The sequence below is a fragment of the Terrapene carolina genome, unplaced genomic scaffold (genome assembly GCF_002925995.2).
Source record: "Terrapene carolina triunguis isolate 2854851 unplaced genomic scaffold, T_m_triunguis-2.0 Scaffold210, whole genome shotgun sequence".
Classification (NCBI taxonomy): Eukaryota; Metazoa; Chordata; order Testudines; family Emydidae; genus Terrapene; species Terrapene triunguis.
Genome location: NW_020664561.1, coordinates 9,110,968 through 9,136,398, shown reverse-complemented (window position 1 = coordinate 9,136,398; position 25,431 = coordinate 9,110,968). Strand labels below are relative to the sequence as shown.

The window sequence follows — 25,431 nt, the reverse complement described above, 5'->3', positions numbered from 1 at the left end:
CTTTTGCACTTCTTTAACTTAGAGATATAAAACAAGACAATCCTATTTCCAGATAGACTCAGGAATAATCATCAGAAAAGTTTACCTCATGAGTAAAGTCTATTAACTTGCATTTCTAATATTGTGTCCTTTAAAAAAAAGATACAGCAACTTAGGGTTCCCTAATAAAGTGTCAAAAGCAAATAAACTTTTCCAGGGTGTTTGTTTCTCCTATGCAAAGAGAGTTTTTTGATTTGATGCTTCCAGTTTTGTGCCAAGTCCAGTGCTTAAACCTTGGCCCAATGTTTCATGTGAAAATATTTCTACCAACTTTACACTGAAAACAAAACAAAACACGCTTTTATTGCACAGGGGTAGTAGAATGTCAAAACTAAGCAAGGTTTCAAAACTACTTATTTCCCCTCCCCCCCCCCCCCCCCCCCCCCCCCCCCCCAAAAAAAGTAATATAGCGTTCCCTTTGTTCTAATGGAGGGAATCATTTCTCCAGTTCTGAAAATAAAACAGAATAAGAAGGGAACTAGAAGATTTCACTTTAAATTCCAGTTCAGGTGCGACACACAAGAATTAAACAGTGCTGCCACTCAGCACCTGGAAGACCTGCGCTCCTTGAATTTGTGCAGGAAACTAATTGCCAAAATCAAACAAACAGAATATTCGCAGGGAAGATTATAAACACTTGTGCTATGCCAGAGAGAGCACAAGACTATTTTGGCTATGACTTAAGACTTACAATGAATGGGAAATGCTTCTCTGCAGGATGCAAACACCACTGTAAACTTGAGATGATCCCATGGCATGAGTATAAAGCCTGGCATTATACTGTGCTTTCTTTGACAAGATTTATGCTTCAGTACTTTATGCTACCCTCCTTCTTTCCCAAAAAGAAAACATCTGTTTTATGCAAGATAAAAATAATTGTAGTTATAATTAGTTCACATACTGAACACTTAGTTCTGAATTATTATTATCCATCTTAACATCTAAGCATATAAAATAAAGTGTAAAAGGATGAAGGTATTAGAACATGGCTTTCAGGAAGGCAGGTGGGAAATAAGTATTCAACATAAAATTGGATTCTTTAAATAACTTCCCTTTGGAAAGGGTCACACCAGAATGAGTAAAGACACTGAAGGATTTCACTTCAACGCCTGCACTCCTGTCTTTTGTCCTTTCCCCAAGAGGAGACCCCCCTGGGGAAATCCTCCAGGGTTTCAGTTGCTTTGTTCTTTGTGCTCTTGTGCCTGGGGTCTGGCTGGAACTATGTACTGCTCTCTTTGGGTGGCTGGGATGGTGGAGGCTGCTGTGGTGGTTGTGTGCTCGTGGCCGTTTTGATAGAGTTCAGGGTTTTGCTAAACCAAGAGTTTTTAGCAGCTTGGATTTCATTCATAAGGGTTCCTCTCTGGTGCTCCAGCTCCTAAGGAAGTAGAATAGTCGGAGTTGATCAGAAAATCATTGATTACAGAGAGGCATCTTCAAATTCAATCCCTGTAACTCAGTTCTTTCCTTCTACAGTCATGGGGGTGGGGATTGAAGGGGAGAGGCAGTAGAACTACAGACGATAGTACTACAAATTAGAGCCCTTTTTCTTTGAAGATGGAAGGGAAGAGTGAAAAGGAACATCACAGTTTCCTGGGAATTCACAAAATCAGCTAAGTCCAATTAGATTGGAATAAAATAAACCCTCAGAGGTGATGTGTGGGTGTAGCAATGGTACAGACAAGCATATGCACACAAGATTTAATCTATATGGTGCTTTGATGGCTTGGCAGCTGTGTGTAGAGATGTCTAGAAGTAGAACAATGGTATGAAAGTAAGGGTGTATCTTGAGCTGCCACTGAACCAATAGAGGAATGGTAGTGTCTGAGGAGTGGGGGGCTGCCTTGCTTGGATGAAACTCCTTGCCAGAGGTACTGATGGATGCCGCAAGGGATACTACTATCCATGATGGAGGTTGTGACTTGTGGTGAGAGAAACTCCACAAGCTTAGCAGAAGAGGAGAGGGTATGTCAAGAACAAAAGGGTAGACAACAGACAATCATATGCCAGACAGGGCTGGGGTAAGTTAGGGCCACAAATGAGAGCTATTTTTTTGGACATAGCACTATGTTACTAAAAGGCTGGATTGTGTTTTATAGTTTCTACCATGGATTGGGAATGGTGTACAGTTACATTTCCCCCCAGCAGATCTACAGGAGGCACTGAGTTTCATACCCTTTCCAGAGCTCCCTACCATGTAGGTTAAATGCGGCCATTGTGCCACCCTTTAAGAGGGTGCAGTATGCATTCTCCTGCAGTTGTCTTAGCCCCCTTTGGCTTGGCTAGCCTTGTAGGGAGTGCAAGGATGACTGTATTCAGCAGGAATTGTAGAACTGATGAATGAAATTGTTTTTAATTGTTCACTTTATTAATGTAACTTCATAAGTAAAGTTTTATGAATGAAACAATATTCATTCATAAAACCGGTTACCCCAATAACTGGCTAATTAACAATTAAGATGCTTTTTAAGAGCCATAGCTGTTCAGTCAGCTGCCTTTGTAAGTTTCACTATCAATCCAATTCCTGCTTAAATCACTGAGACTTGCACTGTTTCAGTATTGTAACTTCTGTTCACCATTTATTACACTTGCCTACAGTGTAACTTCTGTTCACTGTTTGCCATATTGTAATTCAAACCCCATTTTAAAATGCTTACGCCATTTTGTAAGGACTTGCTGCAACCTTCATTTTTGCAAACCCTGCTGTAATCTTATTAGTTTAGTTTAGATGTGTAAATGAGGTATGTAGGATGATGGAATCAACCTCCAGCCCCAGCCTGTCCTGATTAAATAGAGTTCAAACACCAATGGCTGAAGATGCAGACAAGAGCCCTAACAAAGTAAGAAGAATCCGCCCTAAAAAGAAAAGGTACAATAAAAGGAAGATCAAAGCCCGGTCCGAGTCTGAAAGTCATGTCTGCAATTGACGGGTGATCAATCACCAAACCTGGAGGCAGCGTAACACAGCAAGACCTATAGACTCTGGATTCAAACTAAAGCCTACAAAAAGGATGGGTGAGATGGAAAACTTTGGAGGAGGGTAACATTCTGCTGCCAACATGGAAGGGCATCGGTGCATGCTCAACAGAGACCCAGCTTGTCCTTGTGCCCGGCTTTCCTGGCCAGTTAGCCGCCACAAGCTACGAACCCAAGCTGCAAACTCAAGCGACAGACTCAAGCAGGACTGGTAACTATGCAGCAGCTGCAGAACATCTAATGGATGTGTGTGTGTGTGTGTAGGTATTAGGTATAATGTGTGTGTATAAGGATTAAGATATTAGTTATTGGTCATAAATCAAATTGTTATCATAATAAATGTGGCATCTTTATCTTGTCCCCTTTTTAATAAGATCCTGCTAGTTTTTATTGGTATAAGAGAATGAAAGGAAGAGGAGACGCCTTACAATTTGGCTATGTCTACACAGCGTACCTTACAGTGGCACAGCTGTGCCGCTACAGTTATGCCTCTGTAAGGTCTCCTGTGTAGCCACTCTTTGCCGTCAGGACAGAGCTCTCCTGCCGGCAAAATAAAACCACCACTAATGAGCAGCGGTAGCTTTGTCCACACTGACACTTTTTGTTGTTAAAACTTTTGTCGGAGTGTGTGTGTGTTTTTTCACACCCCTGACCGACAGAAGTTTTACCAACGGAAGTACCAGTGTAGACGTAGCTCTTAGTGTCGCTGCATAAAAGCACAGTAGCATTCTAGCACCATCTACACTACAGAACCAAAGTCAAGGAGACAGTCACATTGCAACTAAATTCCCCATAAGGTAGATAGGGCTTAATACAATCAGTCTTTTCTGTAGTAGGATACCTGTACATATACCTGAATTTTGCACTTTGCTTCCACAAGCTGCAATTTGGTCTGTGCCAGTTCCAGCTCCATCTCCCTCAGCTGCTTCTTGAGTGCATCCTTCTCATCATCTCTTTCTGTTCCCTGGGTCTCTCTGCTTATAGCAGGCAGCTTCAATGCTCCTTCCTTACTGAAAATCTCACTGCAGTGTTTGCAAGCCATCACTTTACCCTGGGAACAGCCAGAGAATCCATTTTTAGCCATGTTACAGATGTCCTGTTTCCTGGAAGAGCCGCTCTTATGTTAGATTTGCTTTTTGGTGGTAATGGTAGAGCCACTAAGTGTGTGAGATTGTCACATGCAGTCTTACCTCAAATGATTTTAGAAATTCATGAACAACAGATATAGGCGCATGCACCAGGATAAGAATTCCTAATACTTCAAGCATTTTTTCAACACATCTAGACTTTGAAAGTCACATTTACCCTCTTGTTGTCAAGACTTGTGATACTTTTGCAGTACTGCATTAATGTTAGCATATTTGTTGATAAAGTAGATTGCAGGATTTTTTCCTCTGGCTAAACCTGCTGCTTTGAAAAAAGAATACCTGTGATCAGATATTAAGGTTAATATGGCTGTTGGCTAAAGGAAATATTACAGCCATGTGATATTGCTTAGAAACCCGCTCCCACCCGGGTTTTCCTTACTCGTCACGAGCAAGCCCTCCATGCTGGATGCAATGGCTGCTACTTTTCTATTAATACCGGCATGTAATAGTGATATTATCTGACAGGATGCTCCTAGTGTCAAGAACACTTGACAACAGCAAGTTCCACACTGGGTTGGCTTGAAGAGGTGCTTACAAATTGACTAACAATTTGTTCCAGTAACTTTTCAGGTATCGAAGTTAAGCTGGCTGGTCTAGAATTCCCTGAGTCCTTTTTGTTCCCCTAGTTAAAGATCAGTATTATGTTTGCCTTTCTCCAATCTTCGGGGGCCTCACCTGTCTTCCATAAGTTCTCGAAGACGGTTGCTTCAGCTATTTCCTTAACTACTCTAGAATGAATTTCATCACCTGCTGACTTGAACACATCTAATTTATCTAAATATTCTTTAAACTTTTCTTTCCCTATTTTGGCTTGCATTCCTTCCTTCTTGTTGTTAATATTGGGTTGAATATCTGGTCACCATTAACAATAGCCAGTGTCTGCTAATGTAATCCTGCTGACATGGCTCTCAGACCACTTAGCAGGAGTAAACAAGCAAAAAAATTTACTGAAATACTTTAAGAAACTAGATGAATGTCAATCAGTCTTTATTTTTGTGAAACCGTAATTTTAGAACAGTAAGTAGAGTGTCTGGCATTCTCACTTCAGAAATGTCTTTTTTTGTCTAAGAGGGAAGATATGTACACCTCTACCTCGATATAAAGCTGTCCTTGGGGGCCAAAAAATCTTACCGCGTTATAGGTGAAACCGCGTTATATTGAACTTGCTTTGATCCACCAGAGTGCACAGCCCCGCCCTCCCAGGGCACTGCTTTACTGCATTATATCCGAATTTGTGTTATATCGGGTAGCATTATATCGAGGTAGCGGTGTATGTTGCTAAACTGCCAACTACTTGTAAAGCATGTGTAAACCCTTGGTTTAATGTTTCAGAAATAGTAGGCAGTAAGATTTATAATCCTAGCAAAAGGCAGACATTTGCCACTGGATAACAACAGATTATATACTTCAGAAAGTTTGAGAACTACAGAAACAGAGGGAGGGATTCCTTGTATGTTGCTGTGGCAGCATACAGGTGCTGTGAAGTCCCTTATTGGGGAAAATTCCCCTAGTGAGGAGACTATGTAGGACAACCAGAGACAGCTCTATGCAGATCTCACAAGGCCTTGGTGTTCAGGACAGGAGGGGGATGGAAAATCTGGGGCAGACCAGGCCAGCCCACCATAATTAAGAGCACCTCCCTGGCCTGCCCAGAATCCATCAGGTCCAAAGCAACCTTTGCTCTCTCTGTCCCGGGCTGTGCCTGCGTGCACTGTGCAAAATAGAGATGCAGTTCTAAAGCTCCCCCAAAGGGCTCCCTTTCTCATCTTATTAGAACTTATAAAGGCTTATCCCTCCATGCTTCCTGCCAAATTGATACATTTCTGCGGGGAAAAATATAGGGACTCTGTGCACTCCAGTTTGGAAGCTCCAGCATACCTGATATCCAAAACAGCATGGTGAAGGGACATGTATTCTACAATTGTTTCCATCCTGTGAAACATCTGAGAGGGTATTTTAGACCATCTTCCTGGCTCACAAGGCTGCTACTATATGGCTGCAGTTCAATTCCTTTCAGTATCTTACTGCCAGCATCTATGAATATTTGAGTTAATGACACTTCACATACAGAGGCCTCATTCTCACCTTCACAACCTCCAGTTCCTCCTTACTTGCTGTCTGTTGTTTCTCGAGCCTGGTACTCAGCTGGGAACAAATCTGGAAGAGAGAAAACAACCCCTTTGATAAAGTTTATAAAAAAATAATAATCTTGTGGTACATTTCAGCAGTATTTTATTACAGCTTCACCGAAGTCATACACAGTTATTTCCTCAGAATGAATCTATTAGTGGTAGCAAGGCTGACAAAAAGGGTCTAAATGGTAGTATTCAAGATGCAACTTTAACACTGAGATTGATTTGACTAATTTAATGGGGATCTGGCCTACATCCTTAGCCAGGAGCAGGGCAAAAGAGGCAGTTGCACTTAGTGGGTTGGGAATGGCTTGATAAGGAGGTATTCTTCTCTACAGCAGTGGTCTCCAAACTTTTTTGATTGCGCACCCCTATCAGTAAAAAATTTTTGAGCATGCACCCCCTGCTGCGCCGGCTCTACCATTTTTGCCAAAGCAAAAAAAAAGGGGGACTCGGACTCCCACCCGAACTGACGAAGCACAAAAAAAAGAAAAGCGCTCCTCCTGCCGCGCACCCCCAAGGATCCTCTTGCGCACCCCCTGATATGCATGCACCCCAGTTTGAAGACCACTGCTCTACAGAAAGTGGCAGATTCCACTTGGACAACTCCAGAAAAAATATTACTGTCTACAATTCATGCTCTCAGAAAGCCTGAAATGAGACATGCCCTGGTCAAAAGTACTGGGACTAGAATGCTGAACAGTCAGCTTGCCTGAGATGGGGAGTAGGAAGATGTTAAAAACGGTTTACAAATAACTATATGAAACAGGAGTTTCTCTATAAATGTTACTTGTTTATATTCTGCAATAATGGCAGTGGTTTTCTTTATTTCAGATTCCGCCTTCTCTAGTTGTTTCCTGAAGATTTCCTTCAGCTGGAAAGTTCAAGGAGAGAAATCATATTAGTGGGTGGGCTTTGAGGAATTTTCCAACAAGTGAGTGATGACATCACTCTTGAACATACTTTGCATCTATAATAACGGTATAGCTCTTCATTACCAATTCCCACTACTTGATAAAGCCTAGCATTCAAAAGCCTTGTTATAGCCTCTGTTTTACTCAATGTGCGGTTATCTTTTAGTAGTATGACAGTATTCTCAGCAATATGAACAGCCATTTAAAAACGGGGACATTTACTGCATATCTTTGGTTGGGAAATTCTGCTCTAGAGTATGGGGAACATCTTTGATTATGACTGAATACAAACAAGCCCACTAGATTGCCAAATGTTGTTTAGTGTTTGGGTTCCCCAGATCCATACTCAAATATAATTTTTTCCTGGGTGAAAGGGAAGGAGGAGCATGCCAGGATTATCACAATGACCTCTCCAGCCCAAATGGCTCAGAATTGCAGTACTGACCAGTGCATTAAAATACCATTAAATCCCATCTTGCCATTCAGCACCATAAAGAACCCAGACCTTTCAACAGAAGTGAAGGTTTCTCTTGCCAGAGGTGGTAAAGCTCTAGCAACACATGGAGAGAGCCTAGGACTCTCCAGTTTAGAGAAACAGAACTATGAAGGATTTTTTTTTTTTTTTTTTTTTGTGGGAGACTGATAACCTTTTGTTAATGCAATGAAGCAAATAAGTCTCATTGCTCCAGCTTCTGCTTACAGACAGGTAGGAAAGAAATCCTCAAGGATGATGAGAGGGGTTTTTGCTATTGAAACACACTTATATGTAGGTCATTGTTCAGGATTTAAAATAGCTAAACGTTTAAAAAAAAAAATTTGTAAACCAGTATCAGGTGAGACCCAGTTGGGAAAAATATCATTTCCATTCTGTCCTTGGGCTTAGGGCCTGGAAGCACTTAACAGCTCATAGCTTTAACTTGCTGATCCAGTATGGCAAATTCTATGTAACAGCCATGCCTCCAGCTACTTTTGTAGGTTCTGAAGAGGGTCTGATTAGGCCTCCTTGGCTGTGGGTGTTTTACATAGTGGCAGTAAAAAGGATGTTGGGAGACGGGGTTAAATGTTGGGAGAAAGGATTAAAGTTGGAAAATGGGACCCTCAGAGCTCCAGTAAGAACACAAAAGATGCTCAGAAATAGAGAATATTAATTTTTTTCTCTTTCTGTGGATTTTTTATTTTCACTCTGACTTAAAGAATGAATGTTTTGAGGGGCACTAACAAATGTTTGATACTCCCTCAAATTCTTGTGGTGTGTGTGTGTTTGGTTAGGTGGAAACGCTTAAACAAGTCTTACCTGGGCAGTTTCTTCTTCTTGCTTCCGCTTTTCTTCCTCAGTCTCCACTAGTTTCTGTTTAGTCAGGAGAAGCTCCTTGTTCAGAACATCTGCCTTATCTTCAGCCTGACAATCAGAAGGGATGAGCTAAAAAAACTTGATGCAACTCTTCCTCCTATGTTCTCCCACGCTCACTTTTTGCAGGAGAAGCATGTTTTTTTTCCCTAGTAACTACTTGCTTGGTTATTGCATTATGTTTCAGCTGCTGTGCAAAGGCCACATGACTATTTGATACTCTAACAGAGAATGTGCTGGGCCATATTAAGAGCAATTAAGGATCCTGGATCACGTGTGAGACTCCTGGCTTATATTAGGAGATGTGTAACTCTGATGTAAATAGAAGGAAGACTATGTATCAGAAGGGAGGCAGCATGGTATAGTGGGCTAGGTTCTCAACCAAGCTCCTGTGTGACCTGAGGCAAGTGGCTTGATCTTTCTGTGCTTTGGTTACCACATCTGTAAAATGGGGAAGATACCTATATCACAGGAGAGTTGAGAGTTTGTGTGGCACTTTACACTTTTCAATACTTAGTGTGCAGGCCAATATAAGAGGCAGAAGAGCATTATCTACCATTGTAAAAACACTGCAAAAATATTTTCTGGAGAAGCCAGATAATACATGTTGGTCAGGATGTGTGAATTTGCTCCCCCATTTGAAGAGGTAGGCATGACGATGAGATGTTCAAGAGTACCAAAAGTGTCTTGGTATGGTGGGGGTACCTTGCTGGCCTAGCTGATTACAATGAAAAAGAGGTTTTGTCAGTGTTAAGTATACTCACTGGCTAGCTAACTTCCCCATTTCATGGATAAATATTGCATCACAGCACTCACTCTGTTTGATAAGCAGGTTGATGGAACAGGCAATGGTTGTAGCCAGAAAATAACTCACTGGCTGCAAAATCATGGGAAAAAGCACTGCAAAATGAGTGATTACCTAATGCAGACGTGCGTGTGACCTGCACCATGTTTTCCCACCATCACTGGCACTATGGCTTGCTTCTTTGCCATGCTGCCATTGGTTATTAATAGAGGATGGGTGAAATCCTGGCTCCACTGAAGTCAATGGGAGTTTTGCCCATGACTTCAGTGGGGCCAGGATGTTACTCAAGCTGCTTTGAGACAGGAAGAATATCCCTACCTTTAGGCTTTACATCTACAAGAATAACCAAGATGCAGCGGGGAACCCCCAGGATTTCCCCACACCCCCTGAACACTAACTCATCTCACTGTGTTTGGGGGAGGGGGAAATCCTGGGTGTGTGTGTGGGGGGAGATGAAGCAAGTCTTTTAGCAAGGATATGAATAAGAGGAAGGTGGGAGGATCGGTAGGTCATTCCACACATAGTGGCAGTATGGAAGAGGGCACAAAGAAGAGAATAGTGAAAGGAAGGGGATAGTGATGCTAGCATCTGATGGAGCAAAGGAGGTAAGGGGACCTGCCAACTTTAAAAAGAAAAAAAAAACAAAAACCTCTTTTAGATCCTAGACCAGTAACATAATACATGGTTCAACATAACCATTAAAAACACCTGGAAGAACTATCTGAATATCAGTTCCTCTTTGTGTTTGCTCAGTCCCAGGTGCTCATCTGCCTAGCACCATCATAAGTGTCATTAACTCTTGTGGGGAAGGAAGACAGCAGTTGCACATAGAGAGGCAAAGCTATTGCCCCAGCAGGGGTGAACTGCACGTAAAAGAGCCACTTCAATCTCCTACATAGAAGACAGCTAAAACATGAGAGCAGGAATGGGCAGAAAATAAGTAGCTGTGGAGCTAGCAAGTGTTACAATTTGGCATGTATTTCAACTGCTGCTGGGGAGGATACATCTCCTAGCATCCCACAAGGTTTTATCGTTTACTCGTGACCTCCAGAGACATTGCCCTTATCCTTTGCCTCTTGTGCATCTCCCCCACCAGCATGGCTCAGTCTCTTAGTCATAACTGAGCCCAAAACAGCAGACACTGACTTTCAAGAGGTAGAGTAACTGCAGGGTTGTGGCATGGACTGTATTTCTTTATGTAAGTTGGGAATCATAAACAGTCAAAGCACAGTCATGCACAGCTGGATTCAGATACTCTTACTCATATTGAGGAGCACCTTACCCCACAACAGCACCTACTGGCTTCAGTTTGAGTAAGATGCTACTCACTGAAATAAGAGTGCAGAATCTGTCCTGTTTATTATTTAATACAGTAATAATTACTAACAGTTCACCTCTAAAGAATGTAGCAGAATACATTGTGAAGCTCTGAAGTGCACTGCATTATTGCAAAGAGATAGACAACACCCCAGTTGTGTGTATAACCTTCCCAAAGTCAACCTAATCATGTGAACAGCTCCCCCAGCACTTGTCCTCTGTGCCAAAGCTTAGGTTTTGTAGGAAGCAGATTACTGATGGAAATATACTAAACATCTGAACATTTGCTGCTAGCACCCCTCAGCTTTCTTGGGAGTGCTGTCTGCTACCTTGGTAACTGGAGCTAGGATTAGATGGTTTTGGAAGAGTAGAGGAATGTGTGAGGTGAGAGACATACTGGATGACATTATAGCAAATTAAAGTTTTGGAGAGTATGGCATACATTTTTCAAGTTAGTAGCCATATTCTGATATTTGCATGAGAGATTATGGCCTACATTTTCCAAAACAGACTGCAATAGCACAGGTAATTTGGTGTCCACTGGTGCCAATATTTGTGCCTACAACTGCATCCATTAGTTACTTAACTTCTTGACTGCAGTTACAATTCAGGTAGTTAGGCATCTCAATGGGAGCAGATAAAGGCACTAATAATAATGCCTTCAATTTTGCACTCATAAAATTGTGAATGCAAAATGCTGCAATTGCCCTCCCCACCACCTAACGTTAGGAGTTCCGTCTCAGGCCTGGCTACAAATCAGTGCCTGTGTTACCTGGTCCAAGTCATTTCGGAGGGCTATTTTGCTCGTTACAAGTTCATGGGCAAGGTCATCATTCTCCTGTTCCAGCCGCATGCTGGCTTCCTGGAGCCTGCGGTTCTCCCTCTGCAGAAAGAGAGGAACAAATAGGAGAATAAGTTAATTCTTATCAATTTTAAAATGAAAGAACAAAGAGACAAGTGAATATTTTGTGGGTATGTATGAGAATGAGAAACAGTGTAAAAACCAAGAAGGCATGAGTGCACAGTTAAGGCAGGATTGCTGCTGTGGGAAACAACATTGAATTAAGCCAGCAGATGCAGTATCCCATCTGACAGGGCCTGTTTAGAAAAACTGAAACAGTGCTATGGAAATGTAACTTGAAGGGCAGTGATTCCAATTCCATCCCTGTGGTGCTCTTTACAAACATATTTATGTTCAGGCCAAAATGACACACTGATTGTAGGTTTCCCTGAGTTCAAAAGCACCCTTCTTACAACAAAAATACTCTGCTTCTACATGGTGATCATTAAGGAAAATTGGTTAGATAATAAAATCCCACACAAAACACAGTGGTAATGAACAAGAGCCATTTTTAAGAGATGCTCTTAATAGTCTATTCAAGTCCAAAATAGAATCTGTCCTGCCCCAATTTACCAAATATTGATTTCAAATCTTCCATAGGAATATTATGTTCTGAAAATGATGTAGAATCAACTGTCCTTCCTCTGCTGGGTCTCAAAACAGGGCAGCCTAGTAATGAACCTTTCTACAGCTCTGTTGAACTGTTTTCTCCAAAATCTGTGCCAGTGGATTCTAGTGTGTATTCAAATGACATCTGCCAAGAAAGAGTGCAAATGGGGAGATGGCCTCTCTTTTTGAAATGTATATAGATTCCAGAACAGTGATGCAGATCAACTCAGAAATGAAAAAAATATTCAGTGTATAGAAGACTATGGCCTGATTCTCCCCTGCCTTGCACCTTGTGTAGTCACCTATCCCTGTGCAAAGTGGTTGTAAAACACTACCAAACCAGTGTACGTAAATTAGGGGAAAAGGGAGAGAGGAATAACTAATGCATTTTTTATCATTGGAATGATGTTTCTTGTCCAAGGGCTGTAAGACAGAAACATTTGTTAAAGATGTCTCAGGGTGAGCAGACAGGCTGCCAAACATGCTCTGAGAGTCCCCATCAAGCAGTTGGCTTGAGAAGAATGGGCTAAATATGGGGATCTTAATCAAATGAATTTGCAAAGAGCCGCACATTTGCTTGCCTGAGCCCTTGCTTAATGGCCACTAGTCTTTCATACCAAAGAAGGGATGGGGGAAATCTATGAGCTATGTAAAATAAAGACAAAATTTTAAGTTTTTATGAGAACTTCCTTATGACTGAAGAATGGAATTCTCCACATGATAACATTTTACAAAGACCATCTCTTCACTTGAGGACAGATGTCAATTTTTTCCTTTGAACAAAAATAAAATGAAATATATTACAGCCTCTAAGATAGCAAGATACTACCTCTGTAATAAACTTTCATGAGTTACTCAACCACTATATTGCTTCAAAACAAAGAATCCTTGAACCCACTGCATAAACAGGCAACTCAGCTTTCTTAATTTTCCTCCTACTCCGCAACTATGTTCCTAACAATCTTAATGGAAGATATGGGTAAGGCATTTCCTCTCTTTAAATCCCAACAGAGAAGGGTTGCCAACTCTCCAGGATTGCCCTGGAGTCTCCAGGAATTGCAGCTTCATCTCTAATTAAAGATTAATGTCATGATGAAACCTACAGAAAAACCTCCAACCAAAACTGGCAACCCTACAACAGAGATACAGTCCTGTTTTTGCTCCAACATCCTCCTGCTGCAAGAATATTTCATATGCTTGCCAAAACAAACAAGGAGAACTACTGCTCAAAAAGGATGTTTAAAAAAGGAAAGAAAAAAAACCTCTCCTGTTGTTAAACAGCTTCCTCTATGCCAGGAAGTGGAGCCTTTGCAAATACCTAGTCTTCAGTGTGACCTTATTGTGCAACAGTGCCTGAAATATTGCACTGCACAGGAAGGTAGATTTGTTTCCTTTTGAAGACATCATACATTAAACAACTGCTACATGATTACTGAAATGAAAGAACCTTATTATGATTTGACACAAGTCAAGTAAACATCTTTTAAAGACAAAAACCTCTGCTGAGTTTTTAGTTAAATTACACTGTACTCTGCTATAAATATAAAATTGTTAAAACTAGTTCTTCAGGTAACGGTAATATATACTTGGATGTAAAATTAAATTACAATCTTCTATAGAAAGCTATCAAGTGTCTTTACTTCAATACTTTGTTCACACTATCAAAGGATTGCCAATTTCATGAGCAAAGATAGCTGCCTGACAGCAGATATAGCTGAAAAAGAGACCTAATGAACTTAAAACTTCTCACTAGACAGAAATTACTAACATAGCTGCTGTAATGCTGATTATAGGAATACTGTTTAAAGATAAGGAAGAAATCAGCTGGATTCCTTACAGACCTGCGTGAAATAACCCTGAAAGTTGGTTGGCTTTAACATTCTTTGCTATGCTTTTGCCAGAAGCATCAGTGTCTGCAAAGCAAGCAGCATAAGGTGAGGTTTCAAACTCCTGCTCTGCACTCACAGACAAGTGGGAAAGCAAGCAATGTGGTTGGAAATGCACTATCCTCCTCTTAAATAGGAATCTGCATGGCAAGTTTTAAAATGTTAGATGTGTCCTATTCATTATACCAGCCAACAGCTATTTAGTCTCTGGGATTCTACATACATTTATTTTCTAGCTGAGGATAATTTATCAAATTGCCTTTCCTTTCCCTTAGAACAAGGATGCAAAGTATGATTAGCCATGACTAGGCTTCTCCAGCCCCTCCCCACACCCTACCAATGTAGAACTGCATGCTTTCTCAGGAGCAAGTTCTCAACTCTATTTAAATCCAAAGAAACAATTATATTAACAAAAAAGAGGAACATAATAACTAAGCTGTGCCTCTCACAAGAGGAAGTGAGCTACTTTTGCTGACTGTCAAATGTTTTGCAGAGTTTTACATAGCCTCATTTGCAGGGAGAGCAATCTTCAGATTCATTTTAAATGGAGTTTGTTAGCTACAACCAGGCTAAAATCAGAACCAGCATTTTGTAACCTCGCATGAGCTGACTAGTCAGACCTGCTAGATGTTCTACAGGTGTAAACAGAGCCTCCCAATCACTCCCTGCCTTGTCTCTAAATACACAGCATTTATAAAAGTTTACTGACTGTATTAAGTATTCCCTTCTTGTTTGTATCACTGTTTCCACAAGCAGTAAAATAAAAGTTGCAGCTTTCCAAATTAGTCTCCTTCCTTTTGTTACAGGAGACAGCTGGTTACATTTGGTTAGTGTCTGAAAAAGGAGGATACTGCATTTCCAATAGAGACAAACACTTACATTACAAACACACACAAATAAACTTACCTCCTGCAAAGTCACAGACCAACTACTGCTTTCAATCATTGGTGTCAACACCGTGAAAACAGGATATCCAGTGAATTTTAAATACCAAACAAAATCATTAGGAAATTAAAAAACAAACAAAAATTCCTGATTTGCTAATCCTACACTGGGATTTTTTCACTTTGTTTTTTTAAAGGTATGGTCTACTCCAGCTTCCACTTACTAAAACAGACATTTGATTTAAAGAAAGCTGATTTGAAACTTGCAGGCAAGTCCCAACTCAGGAAGACTAAAAGGCTAATAAACTCCACCCTCTGCTATCAGGCTAGCATGAAGGATGAATATACATGATTACCAATGATGATGCAAATTTTTTTCACTGCTGCTACTAAAGCTGGGTGTGACTTTGTGTCACAAACCTTGCTGAAATCTTAATTTTCACATTTTGTTGTTCCAAAAAGTGGATATTTAAACCTGGAGAGTTTCTTATTGATGGAAATGAAACGACTGATTGGAATTCACATTCCTGGATGGCAGTAGGTTGAAGGCTTCATGAGTCAATCCAAAAGAGCAGTTAATTAGGTTAATTCCAAGATGGTAAAATTGAGAAATGTAAGATGGCTAAAAAGCCACAAAGCTTTAAAGGAACAATTATCCAGGACAAAAGAGGTTTTATGGAAGGCATCACAAAGTTTTTCACTGCGCTCTCTGCTACTATGATGAACTCTTGGCTCTGGTTTTAAAGAAACATTCCTTCAACTGTCATAGTGCAGAGTTTGGGGTTTTTTTAAACAAAGAAGAAAACCACTCTAATTGTTATCAAATGTTTCTTCCCTGCATTCAGGAATGCCAATGCAACAACTAGCACCAAAATAACAATTACTGGAATATTAATTTTTACTTATTGACACTGCAGGCATACAAAAAACTAATACATCTGGATTATACATTAATACAGATTAAAAATTGCTCCTGTATGGCAGTGGAGCCATACAGGTGTAACTGTTCCACTCACAGATCTCATTGCAGGATCAAGGGTATTGTGTGCAAAATTAGGACATCAAAGCAATTTTGGATGTGAACAACTTTTGTTAAGGGTCATATTCTAGCTGTAAAAACGAAAGTGAATATATTTACCTTATTGCAGCAAGATCACACTGTAGGAATAGGAAACTTTCCTAATTTATTTCATTAAGGTAAATAGAGCAATGACATTTAACATTTTTGGTCCTAATCTGCTGTGAGCTCTGTGTGAGCAGATTATTTTGCACACATAGAGCTCCCACTGAAGTCAATGGGATTCTGCATAGGTGCAGGGTCTACCTGTAGGATTCTAGCTTTTGTTTGCACAACTGTACATGACATTTTTTTACAGGACCCAAGTTTTCATCACTGATACAGCCTATAAGCCCATATTATATGTGAGAAGTTCTCAGAGGCTGGAAAAATCACCCAGAATATCGGGAAAATATTTGTCTGAATTATTTTGGTACTTTTCTTGGACACACAGCTCCCATTTTTTTACTGGCTTCTACTTACAATTTGTGATGTGTTTTAACTAAGAGTCAATTTATTTACTGAAGGATGGCAACTCAGCTGTGTTTCTGTTTTAGTCTATGAAAATGTCAGACGTTATATTTGTCTGAATGTAAAAACCCAACAGTATAGTTATTCTGCTGCAGAAATGTGCCTGTATGAATTCAGTTTTCCTAAATGAAATATTTCTAAATTGAGAAGAAAATAAAATAAACCCCAAAGTGAATTTCAGAGCACTATTTCTGATTTGTGTGTGTGTGTGTGTGTGTGCGCGTGTGGTAAATGAAATCTGTCACAACTGACTTGCAGAAAATAAGCATGCCCAATAACGAATTCTTGCATCATACTGTACATGTAGCATAGTGTACTACATTGCTTCCACTCAGTCAGTGTATGATCTGGCTAACTGATGATTAATCAGATGATGTAAAAATCCTAATTTTAAATGATCTCAGAATTTACAGATGGTTTGAGGTTGGACAGTTCTTAGAATGTAGTAATCATAAATTTACAATTCTGTCCATACCTTATAGGGATATTGTCAGTCAGTTTGGACATACCACTCTACCATATCTGCTGAAGAATGTCATGTGGATTGTTTATATCTCTTTTAAAAAAATTCTACTGCAGAGAAATTAATCTCCATGTCCACGCTTGTTATTCTGGAGATCTGCATTGGGGGAGAAGGAATGCTTCCTCGGCAGTCCTTTCCCCCTCACCAGAACACCCAGATGCCCCTCTGTAGGTGTACTGCCCAGAAGGGACTCCACTGGGTGTTGAGTAGGGTGGGCAGGAGAAGGAGACTAGCCATTCTGTGCATCATCATCACTTGGTGTTCACTGGATTGCTGTGGAATGTGGCTAGGAGTTAATACACCTCAGTGCTGTATAGCTCTCCCAGATCTGCTCCATGACTCCCACTGAGTAGCCACCCATGCCAACAGCAGCATGGTTTCGGATAGAGCCATGTTGCTAGCAACAGGAAGAGAAGGCCCACTGAACAGACAGCTCCTGGCTCTGTCAGTTTAAGAGGCCCTTTCCTGCGGATCCACATGATCTGTAAAGTTGGGAGGTTTCAACTCGTCCTCACTCCGCAGTCTCCCAAGCCCTGTCCCCCACATGGGAGGGGAGGATAATTCACAGGACAGTTTTATTCTTTAAGAACCGTAATGAGTCTGAGCAAAGTGACATACAACAAGGCTGTCAGTGTACATCTAAATGATCACCCCAAAGTTGCACAGGTAGTGAAACAAACCAAAACACATACTGAAAACAAGGAAGAGAATAAATGTGTCTGCATCTAAAAGATGAACATGCTGCACAGACCCCTGCTCCACAGAGCTCGGAAGAAATCATTAAACAAAAGCCAGGCCCACTTCTGAATGGTGAACCGAAAATAATTTTTTTCTACTTGGAAAACTCAGTCTTTAAGCCACAACCCACATGGAGAGCATCATCCCAATGGGAGCTCCTGGAGGCATCATGCAAGGACAGCCTGGGCCCTTTGACAAGGTGCAGAGTGCTATCCTCCAGTTCTAGGGAGCCTAGCACTGAAAGTGGTGTGAATATAGTCCTTGCACTCCTGAACACAAGGGCTGCAATGGTGTCTTTTAAGGGATGAGCAGGGCTTTGGTTTCTCCCCCTTATACATCCATGCAGGCCTGCAATCATAACTGACTGACCCCTATATGCATAGTCTTTGAATGTTGATTCTCACCATTCTCATCAAGACACACTAATAAAATTAAACATACAAAACTGGAGTTAATACACTTATCATAACAGACATGTTCTCCCATTAAGAGAGAGAACCTCTTTCCCATGTATGAAACCTATCAGATAAAAAGCTTGAACTAAATGTGGCTATGCTGGTTGTGAGGGATCGCTCTACTAATCAGTGCATCAACAAAAGGTTGACCTGATCCAACCCAGATAAAAGTTACACAAGGAGTTGCACGACTGCAAGCCAGAATCCTGAATTCTAGTCCCGCCTCTGACAGTGACTCACTGGGGGTGTGGCCAAGTAAGTCACTTCACCTGTTTCATGATCTGCTAAATGGGAATAATAATCTTGCTCATCCATCTCCCATGAGTGCTGTAAGGTTTAATTAGCTAATATGCTTGCACAGTGCTTTGAAGATGAACAGTACCCTACATTTTCTAAGTATTATTGTAGTTCTGTGTTAAAAGTATGAACAAACTGAAGAAAGAAAACAATCCGAATTAACAAGCAGTAAATATGGTTATTTCTAAATAGGGAAATTAACTAGCATTCTCTTGGCCATGAATGCAGTCCTAGTTCTGACAGAAAATCAGATCTATGCTGGATTAGAGTTATGTTAAAAAATGTTAATTTGCAGTTTAGCCTCAGAAATCAAGAAATGCCAGTTACACTTTCAAACACAGTCTTAACTCTGCCTCTTCACGTGTATGCATTATAACAGTCTTTCACTACATGACTGTGTACTATTCCTCAGCATCACACATTGTTTTCTATAACCTTAGATACTGTACACAATTGTAGTATCTTGCAGAACTGTTTACTAATCTATGTATGCCAGACAGAATTCATTTAGAAAGTACATAGAAAATGGCACTTCTATGTTACGTATAATATTGAGTAACAGTAAAAAAGTTGCTGGCATATGCTGGCCACATAAGTTCACAGCTAAGTCACCCAATAGGCAGTTCAGTGCCTCATCTCTGAGAAATGCACCTAAGGAAAGCTGAGCTACTGCTGGGGGAAAAAAAGGTGTAGTAGAAGGGTCCTGAATTTTAAATGAAATACAAACCTTAGAAAGAACTTGCCCTATAAAAGTCTAAATCAACAGAATATATCATTATGATAATGATAATGAAATTCAAATATATTACAATAAAAAATATTACAAGGTGCCACATGTTTATTAGGGCTTGTAGAAAAAAATCAACATATTACTATATTGTATTATCTGAGGAACAACATCTGGGCGTGTAATCAAAGCTCAGAGGCTCTAGTCCAACTGAACTGGGCTAGGAGTAGGACCTGAGTGCAGAAAGGTGACTTTATGAGTACTGAGTTCATCCTCAGCAAAGTTTTACAAGATCTGTTGTGTTAGCTTATCTGTGCATTATCTGCAACATTCCTGACAAATTTTCCCTCAGTATGGCCAACATTGGTACGAGCAAAATAATGCTTTTCCAAACCCCATTCTGTAAGAGTGGCAAGCTACCTTACATGTGCAATAATGTTTTTCCAAGTTTTGCCAGAAACAGGGCAATTACTTTTATAAAGTAAAAAGAACCAGCCCCCCGTGGTGAAATGTCAACAGCTTGAGCAAAACGTGCTTTCTAGGCCCAGATCCTACACTGAGAATTGCATGGACAAACCCCCTCCGACTGCACAGAGCCCGACTGAAGCCAACGGGGCCCTGTGCAGGGGCAGGTGTCTGCATACCTGGTTTTCAATGCAGGATCTGGGCCATAATTTGTAAATTTATTCAGCACATTTTTGCCTTTCCCCCCTGTTCATAGCTGTGCATGAGTAGATCATGGAACTGTCAAATTTATTCATTATTTGAAATTATTCACAAATTGCTTCACTGAATGATTCCTGATCTGCCTGTGTATGCAGCATTAGAAAACAAACACAAGAAAGGATAACATCATGCATACTTACATCTGCTTGTACATAACACAATACTGACAAGGTATTGGATAGTCACACAGTCAGGCCCCCACCCAGCAAGATGCTCTGTGTGGCTGGAGCTACATGCATGTGGGGGCCTGCCTGCAGAGAGCGGCTTTCAGCATTGGGGCCCAATTACCCTGGAAATCAGAAATTCAGATATACCGTTGAGCTAATCCTTTTTTTGTGAGCCATCAACCTATCAGACTAACAACTTGACTGCTCCACAGTAACCAAGACATTTGACTTTGAACCTGTGGCCATATGTTGTTGATCCCTTTAAGCTGTAATTGATATGCATTCAAATAAATGTAATAACTACCAACATTATTCTGCTTCACACATCATTGGGGCTTTATTTTTCTCCTGTTCATTATTATGTCTACTGCAGTAGCACCAAGGGACCCCAAGCAGGGATCAGGGCCCCCTTGTACTAACAAAAATTATTAAACCTTGCTACAAACAGAGATTAATGACAAGGACCATATGTCAGTCTTGGATGAGTTCACCTTCCTAAAGTCTTTGTGGATGTGACCATGCACAGTTTTTGCTAAACAGTAAGTATTATTTCCTCCTTTTTGTGTCAGTAGTTGAGAATCACCCTCAGTCTCACAGCGTCTCATGCAGATTCCCAGTAAAAGCGCAACAGCAGGAGAGTTACCTACAAACATATAAACTGAAAGAAGAAAAATATTATATGTGGCTATTTGAGGGCTTCTCGAGTGTTCAATTTTTTTGACTGAAATATTCCTGGAAAAATCAGAATGTCTCCAAGTAGCCAATGTGATCATTAAAGAAATTAGATGAATTTGACCCACCACTTTAATTCCCAATATAGTTTTCTGTACTGTATTGGCATATCCCAGTATGTGTGAAATACTGACATAGGCACCTCTTGCTGACTAGTGAAATCTGATCACTAGTGCATGTGATTTAGCCAATGGAGTAGGTTTCCATATAGTGTCTCCTTTACCTTGTATCTGTCCATTGGGTCTTCCTGCTGCAGCTGACTCTCTCGCATTGTCTGATACTCTCTCTCATATTTCTTCAGCTTCTTTGTGGGCACCTGGAATACATTCAGAAAAACATGCTCTTAGAGAAGCACAGGAAAGGGCTTCCAGAAGTCTTTACTTGCAAACATGAAGTAGAAGCAGCTCTGGATATTCCCTACTGAATATTCCTCATCCCACTGTCACCAGAAAGATGGGGTGAAAGCTGGGGGAAAAGTAACATTTTTGCACTCTACTTTTGTTGACAGTAAAAAGAAGCACACCAAACAGTTATCAATACAGCACATGCGGAGAGGATCCTTACTAAGCTTAATGGCATTTATTTTTAAATACTTCAAAAGGAAACCAGAATCCTGAAGTAGAAACATTTTGAATAAGAATCAGGAGAACAGGTATCAATATGGGGAATAAACGAAGAATGGCAAGGAGAACATGACTGAGGTGGCTCTGCTCTCATTCACCTGCCCACACCAAGTCTGGCCATCAGTGTCCCGGAGTTAAGTGATGCCCTATGACACTGATAAAGCTGCATTGCTCACTTCCAGTCATAGTGAATCAGCTACACAGATGAAAATCACAGACAGATTTGGTGAACAACTGTGCAAACAGGTCAAGTCACAGACAGCTGGATTTACACGAAAACATCCATCTGTTTTTTTTTTTTTTTTGCAAAAAAATCAGTCAAGATATAGAAACAGCGTCTGTATTTTTTTAAGATGCAGAATGGAGATACTCAGCTTTACATTTATTTTTTAATTGGCTACAATGTAGCTTTGTGTATACTCCCATTACTTTCTCCCTTGACAAGACCTTTAACAGCACTCTAATGTCCCCATACAACCCAGAATAGGCAACAACAAAGCTGCTAGCTGTACGGCATACATTGGCATCAGGCAAGGACATCAGTGGAAGAATACGTCACAGTGATTTATAAAAATATACATGATTTTCCTTGATCTGTTCCTGTGATATTTCTGCCAGTCTTCTAGTCCCTGCCCCCCTTGTTATTAAGCAATTGACTAAAATCAGGAGCATTTCATGCTAGTACAGAGCTTCATGTGACATCCGCATTGCAGCTACTGGCAGGACGAGGCTGCACCACAACCACCCTGTCATAGTGGTTGTTGGGAAGAGAAGGTGGCCATCGGGCCATGTGGCCACTAGAGGGTATAGCATGTGTGTGTGTGTGCACACGCATGTGGGTGGGGCTTAATATAGTTTCTCTTTTCAATTTTCCATTTGGGGATTTTCTTCCCCTGCCATAGGAAAGAGCCGAGGTGGTTCCCAAAGTCACAGCAGAAAGGGTCTGGGGAGTTACAGCTGGAAGATGTGGAAGCCAATCCTGCTTGCAAGGTGCAGTACACTGCCACAGGGAGTTTCTGTGCTAGACGCAGGAAGGGCTAATACAGCACAATGGAACAGTTGCAGCCTATTGTTAAACGTAAACCTACAACCCTAAAATAAAGACTTTGAAGAGAATAAGGAGAACAGGGAAGAATACAAGCAATGCAATAATTCTGGATAAATGTTCATGAGAATTCTACTTGGATGCCTCTTAAATAAATATCTATGAAAAGTGCTAAGTGATAAGAGGGAGATGGTATTATTATTATTACCTGAAAACATATTTGAATGAAAATAATTTAATAGGAAATGCTCATTTATATGTCAATTGACCCCATTAACTATATGAAAAGCGAGGCTTCCTGGGAAAGTACAAACCATTTCCTCTTTCCTACCATGCTATGGCTGTTAAGGCTACCTTAACATTCAGCGCTAAATGTACACTTCAAAGTAAGATTTTAAGGAAATGAACCAATCCTACACAAAACCCAATCTATTCCCACCCTGCTGTGATTCCATGATGTTTACTTGATCTTGCTCAGAGAAATGGAGCAGGTTCCCAGAATGACGTGTCACTAGGATACCTTCCAAGCTTATGTCTCTTGTGCTGTTGTGTGATGCTTTGCATCTACCAGCTATTGGCACAAAACAGAGAGAGAAAAAGAAGGGAATGACAGGCGGAGAAGCATGTACAGATATAAAAAGCATGAGTATTTATGAAGCAAAAGGAGAATTAGACTAGAAATTGCTGCACCTTGAAGTGCTGTATTGCAAGATAAACAATTCTTTTAGACAATGTTGAAAATTTCAGATCCGTATTGGAAATTTCAGATCAATGACAGGACAAAGCCACCAGACCGCAAAGAAAGGGGCACAGCGAGGGAGAAAAATAGTAAATGAATTGTTTACCAATCAATTTACCTGCTTCTCGATATTTTTAATTAATAGTGGATCAAATCTTTAAGGTGCACATGCAAAAGTGTGTGTGCTAAATCTCATTACACTCACAAGGTCTGGGTTTGCATATATGCATATATCTACAGTCATTCACTTACATACCTCTGTGATGGGCACACATTCTACATACATAGGGTGGATACAAATAAATTAGATTGGCTAGACAGGAAGATAAGCAGAAGAGGCCAGAGAAGAATTGCATGGTCACCTGTACTCCTTACTTTCAGGTATTTGTGAGTTTAAGTCAAACCTTAATGACATATGAATGTTTATTTCGTATTTAGTGTTCAACAGAACTACCCATTAAGCAGGCCCATTATCAATACTTTCTATATTATACTCACTTCTATTGCGTACACCACTGCAGTCCTCCCGGATGGTGAAAGGGACTTGCTGGAAGGCCGTGATGGTTAAAGCATGGTCTCAATGCAGCCCTACCAGTTCCTCAGAGGTCCAAACATCTAAAAGAGCTGGGGGAGTTTCTGCACAGCTTACAAAGGAAGCATGAGGCCCAAGTTCCGTGTTTTATATCTTGATATCTAACTAGGTACTTATATGGCCGCCATCACTATAGCATCCAAGTGTCTCACAAACATTAATCACTTCTCCACCTCACGGGCGTATAGATTATTACCCCATGTTACAGATGGGAACTGAAGCACAAAAAAGCCAAAGTTCACACAAGAAGTTTGTGGTAGAGCTGAGAATTGAACCCAGGTCCCCTGAGTCCCAGTTCAATGCAAGACCAACCTTGTTCTCTTCTTTGTAATACAAGATAGCCAGGCAGAAGAAAGGCAGTATAAAGATATGGGCTGGGTAAGCAATAACCTATACTAGGATGTATGAAGGAGGGCTGAGAGACATTGCCATGAAACACACAACTACAAAGAGCACTGTATCGAGGCTTTATGGCACCATTTTAGTGTTCTGTAAGTGAAATGGATGAGGACTAGTTCTCCTTATTGGGACTGTGTTAGAGGCCATTAACAGGAACCTAAACACACTAGCCAGTAGTATGCAGCACTCCTTGTTAAATTTTTAAAACATACTTGGCCATCTGCTGGGAGCAGCTTTACTTGTCTGGTTTAGGGTATTGTTGTGAGCTGGCTGAAACCTTGTTATGAGTTGCTAAAACCACATTGAGATTGAGAGGTGTGAACACCCCCTTCAACTAACATGAGGCTAAGACCCCACCTAGGACAAAAGTAAAGTACCCCTGAGCCAATGGTCATCAGGCTGACATGGTTAAGACATGTCAGTTTCATAGCCAATGGTACACAAGGGAGCGATGTGGCCAGCATCATGTCCACCTGCCATAGTCTGCCCTAACCTGAAGGAGCAGGTACCATTTTGCAGCTGGGTAAACTGGAAGTCACCTTTCAGCATGAGATTGAGCAAGACTTAAACCCACTGCACCTGTGAATCCACCCAGCAGTTTTTGCTGAGTATTGTTTTAGGTAGGTGTGTGTGCAGAAAAACAGAACACAGGAACTGAGAACAAACAGAATAGAGAGAGAACCAAAAGCAAACAGCAAGAGAGTCAAGCAGTAACCTGTGGGCATAGTGTGACCCTGGGAAAAGCTAGAGAAAGAAACTGTCTTTCTGTTGGCTGGAGAGGCTCGAGGGCTGTAAGTTAAGAAACTGCTCCTTTTTGTTCTTGGTTACTCCTGCATTTGTAGAAGCAAGACTCCATACATTCCTTGTGTGACATAATGTACCTCAAAATAGCACCCTGTAACCCCCACATTCACCACTTCTATATGGTTATGATATTTGTTCAAAGAATGCTTTCTAAGGTATCCTATGAAAAGTCATGATTTGCTGGAACTCGTTCTGTCAAAATATGTATATCATCATTGTATACGGAGTTATGAGATTTTGCTACATGGTTGTTACTGAAATATGTTATGAGTCTGGGAGATGCCCACATCTAGCTCTTCAGTGGCAACAAAATGGGTGACCCACACCCAGACAGGTGTTAAGCGACCATCACTAGCCATTGACCAGCAGGGGAACTGTAA

The 25,431-nt window shown here is 40.8% G+C and overlaps 1 protein-coding gene across 1 annotated transcript in view; it reads right to left on the bottom strand.

Moving 5' to 3' along the window:
- Window positions 1–667: 667 nt before the first annotated feature.
- Window positions 668–25,431, bottom strand: part of LOC112107404 (rab GTPase-activating protein 1-like) — a 545,250-nt gene continuing 520,486 nt past the window's right edge. Inside the window, 7 exon segments of the mRNA XM_026655425.1 lie at window positions 668–1,414; window positions 3,866–4,063; window positions 6,246–6,317; window positions 7,083–7,166; window positions 8,501–8,605; window positions 11,449–11,559; window positions 21,073–21,165. Of these exon segments, the coding sequence (XP_026511210.1) occupies window positions 1,259–1,414; window positions 3,866–4,063; window positions 6,246–6,317; window positions 7,083–7,166; window positions 8,501–8,605; window positions 11,449–11,559; window positions 21,073–21,165 (819 nt within the window). The 3' untranslated portion in view covers window positions 668–1,258.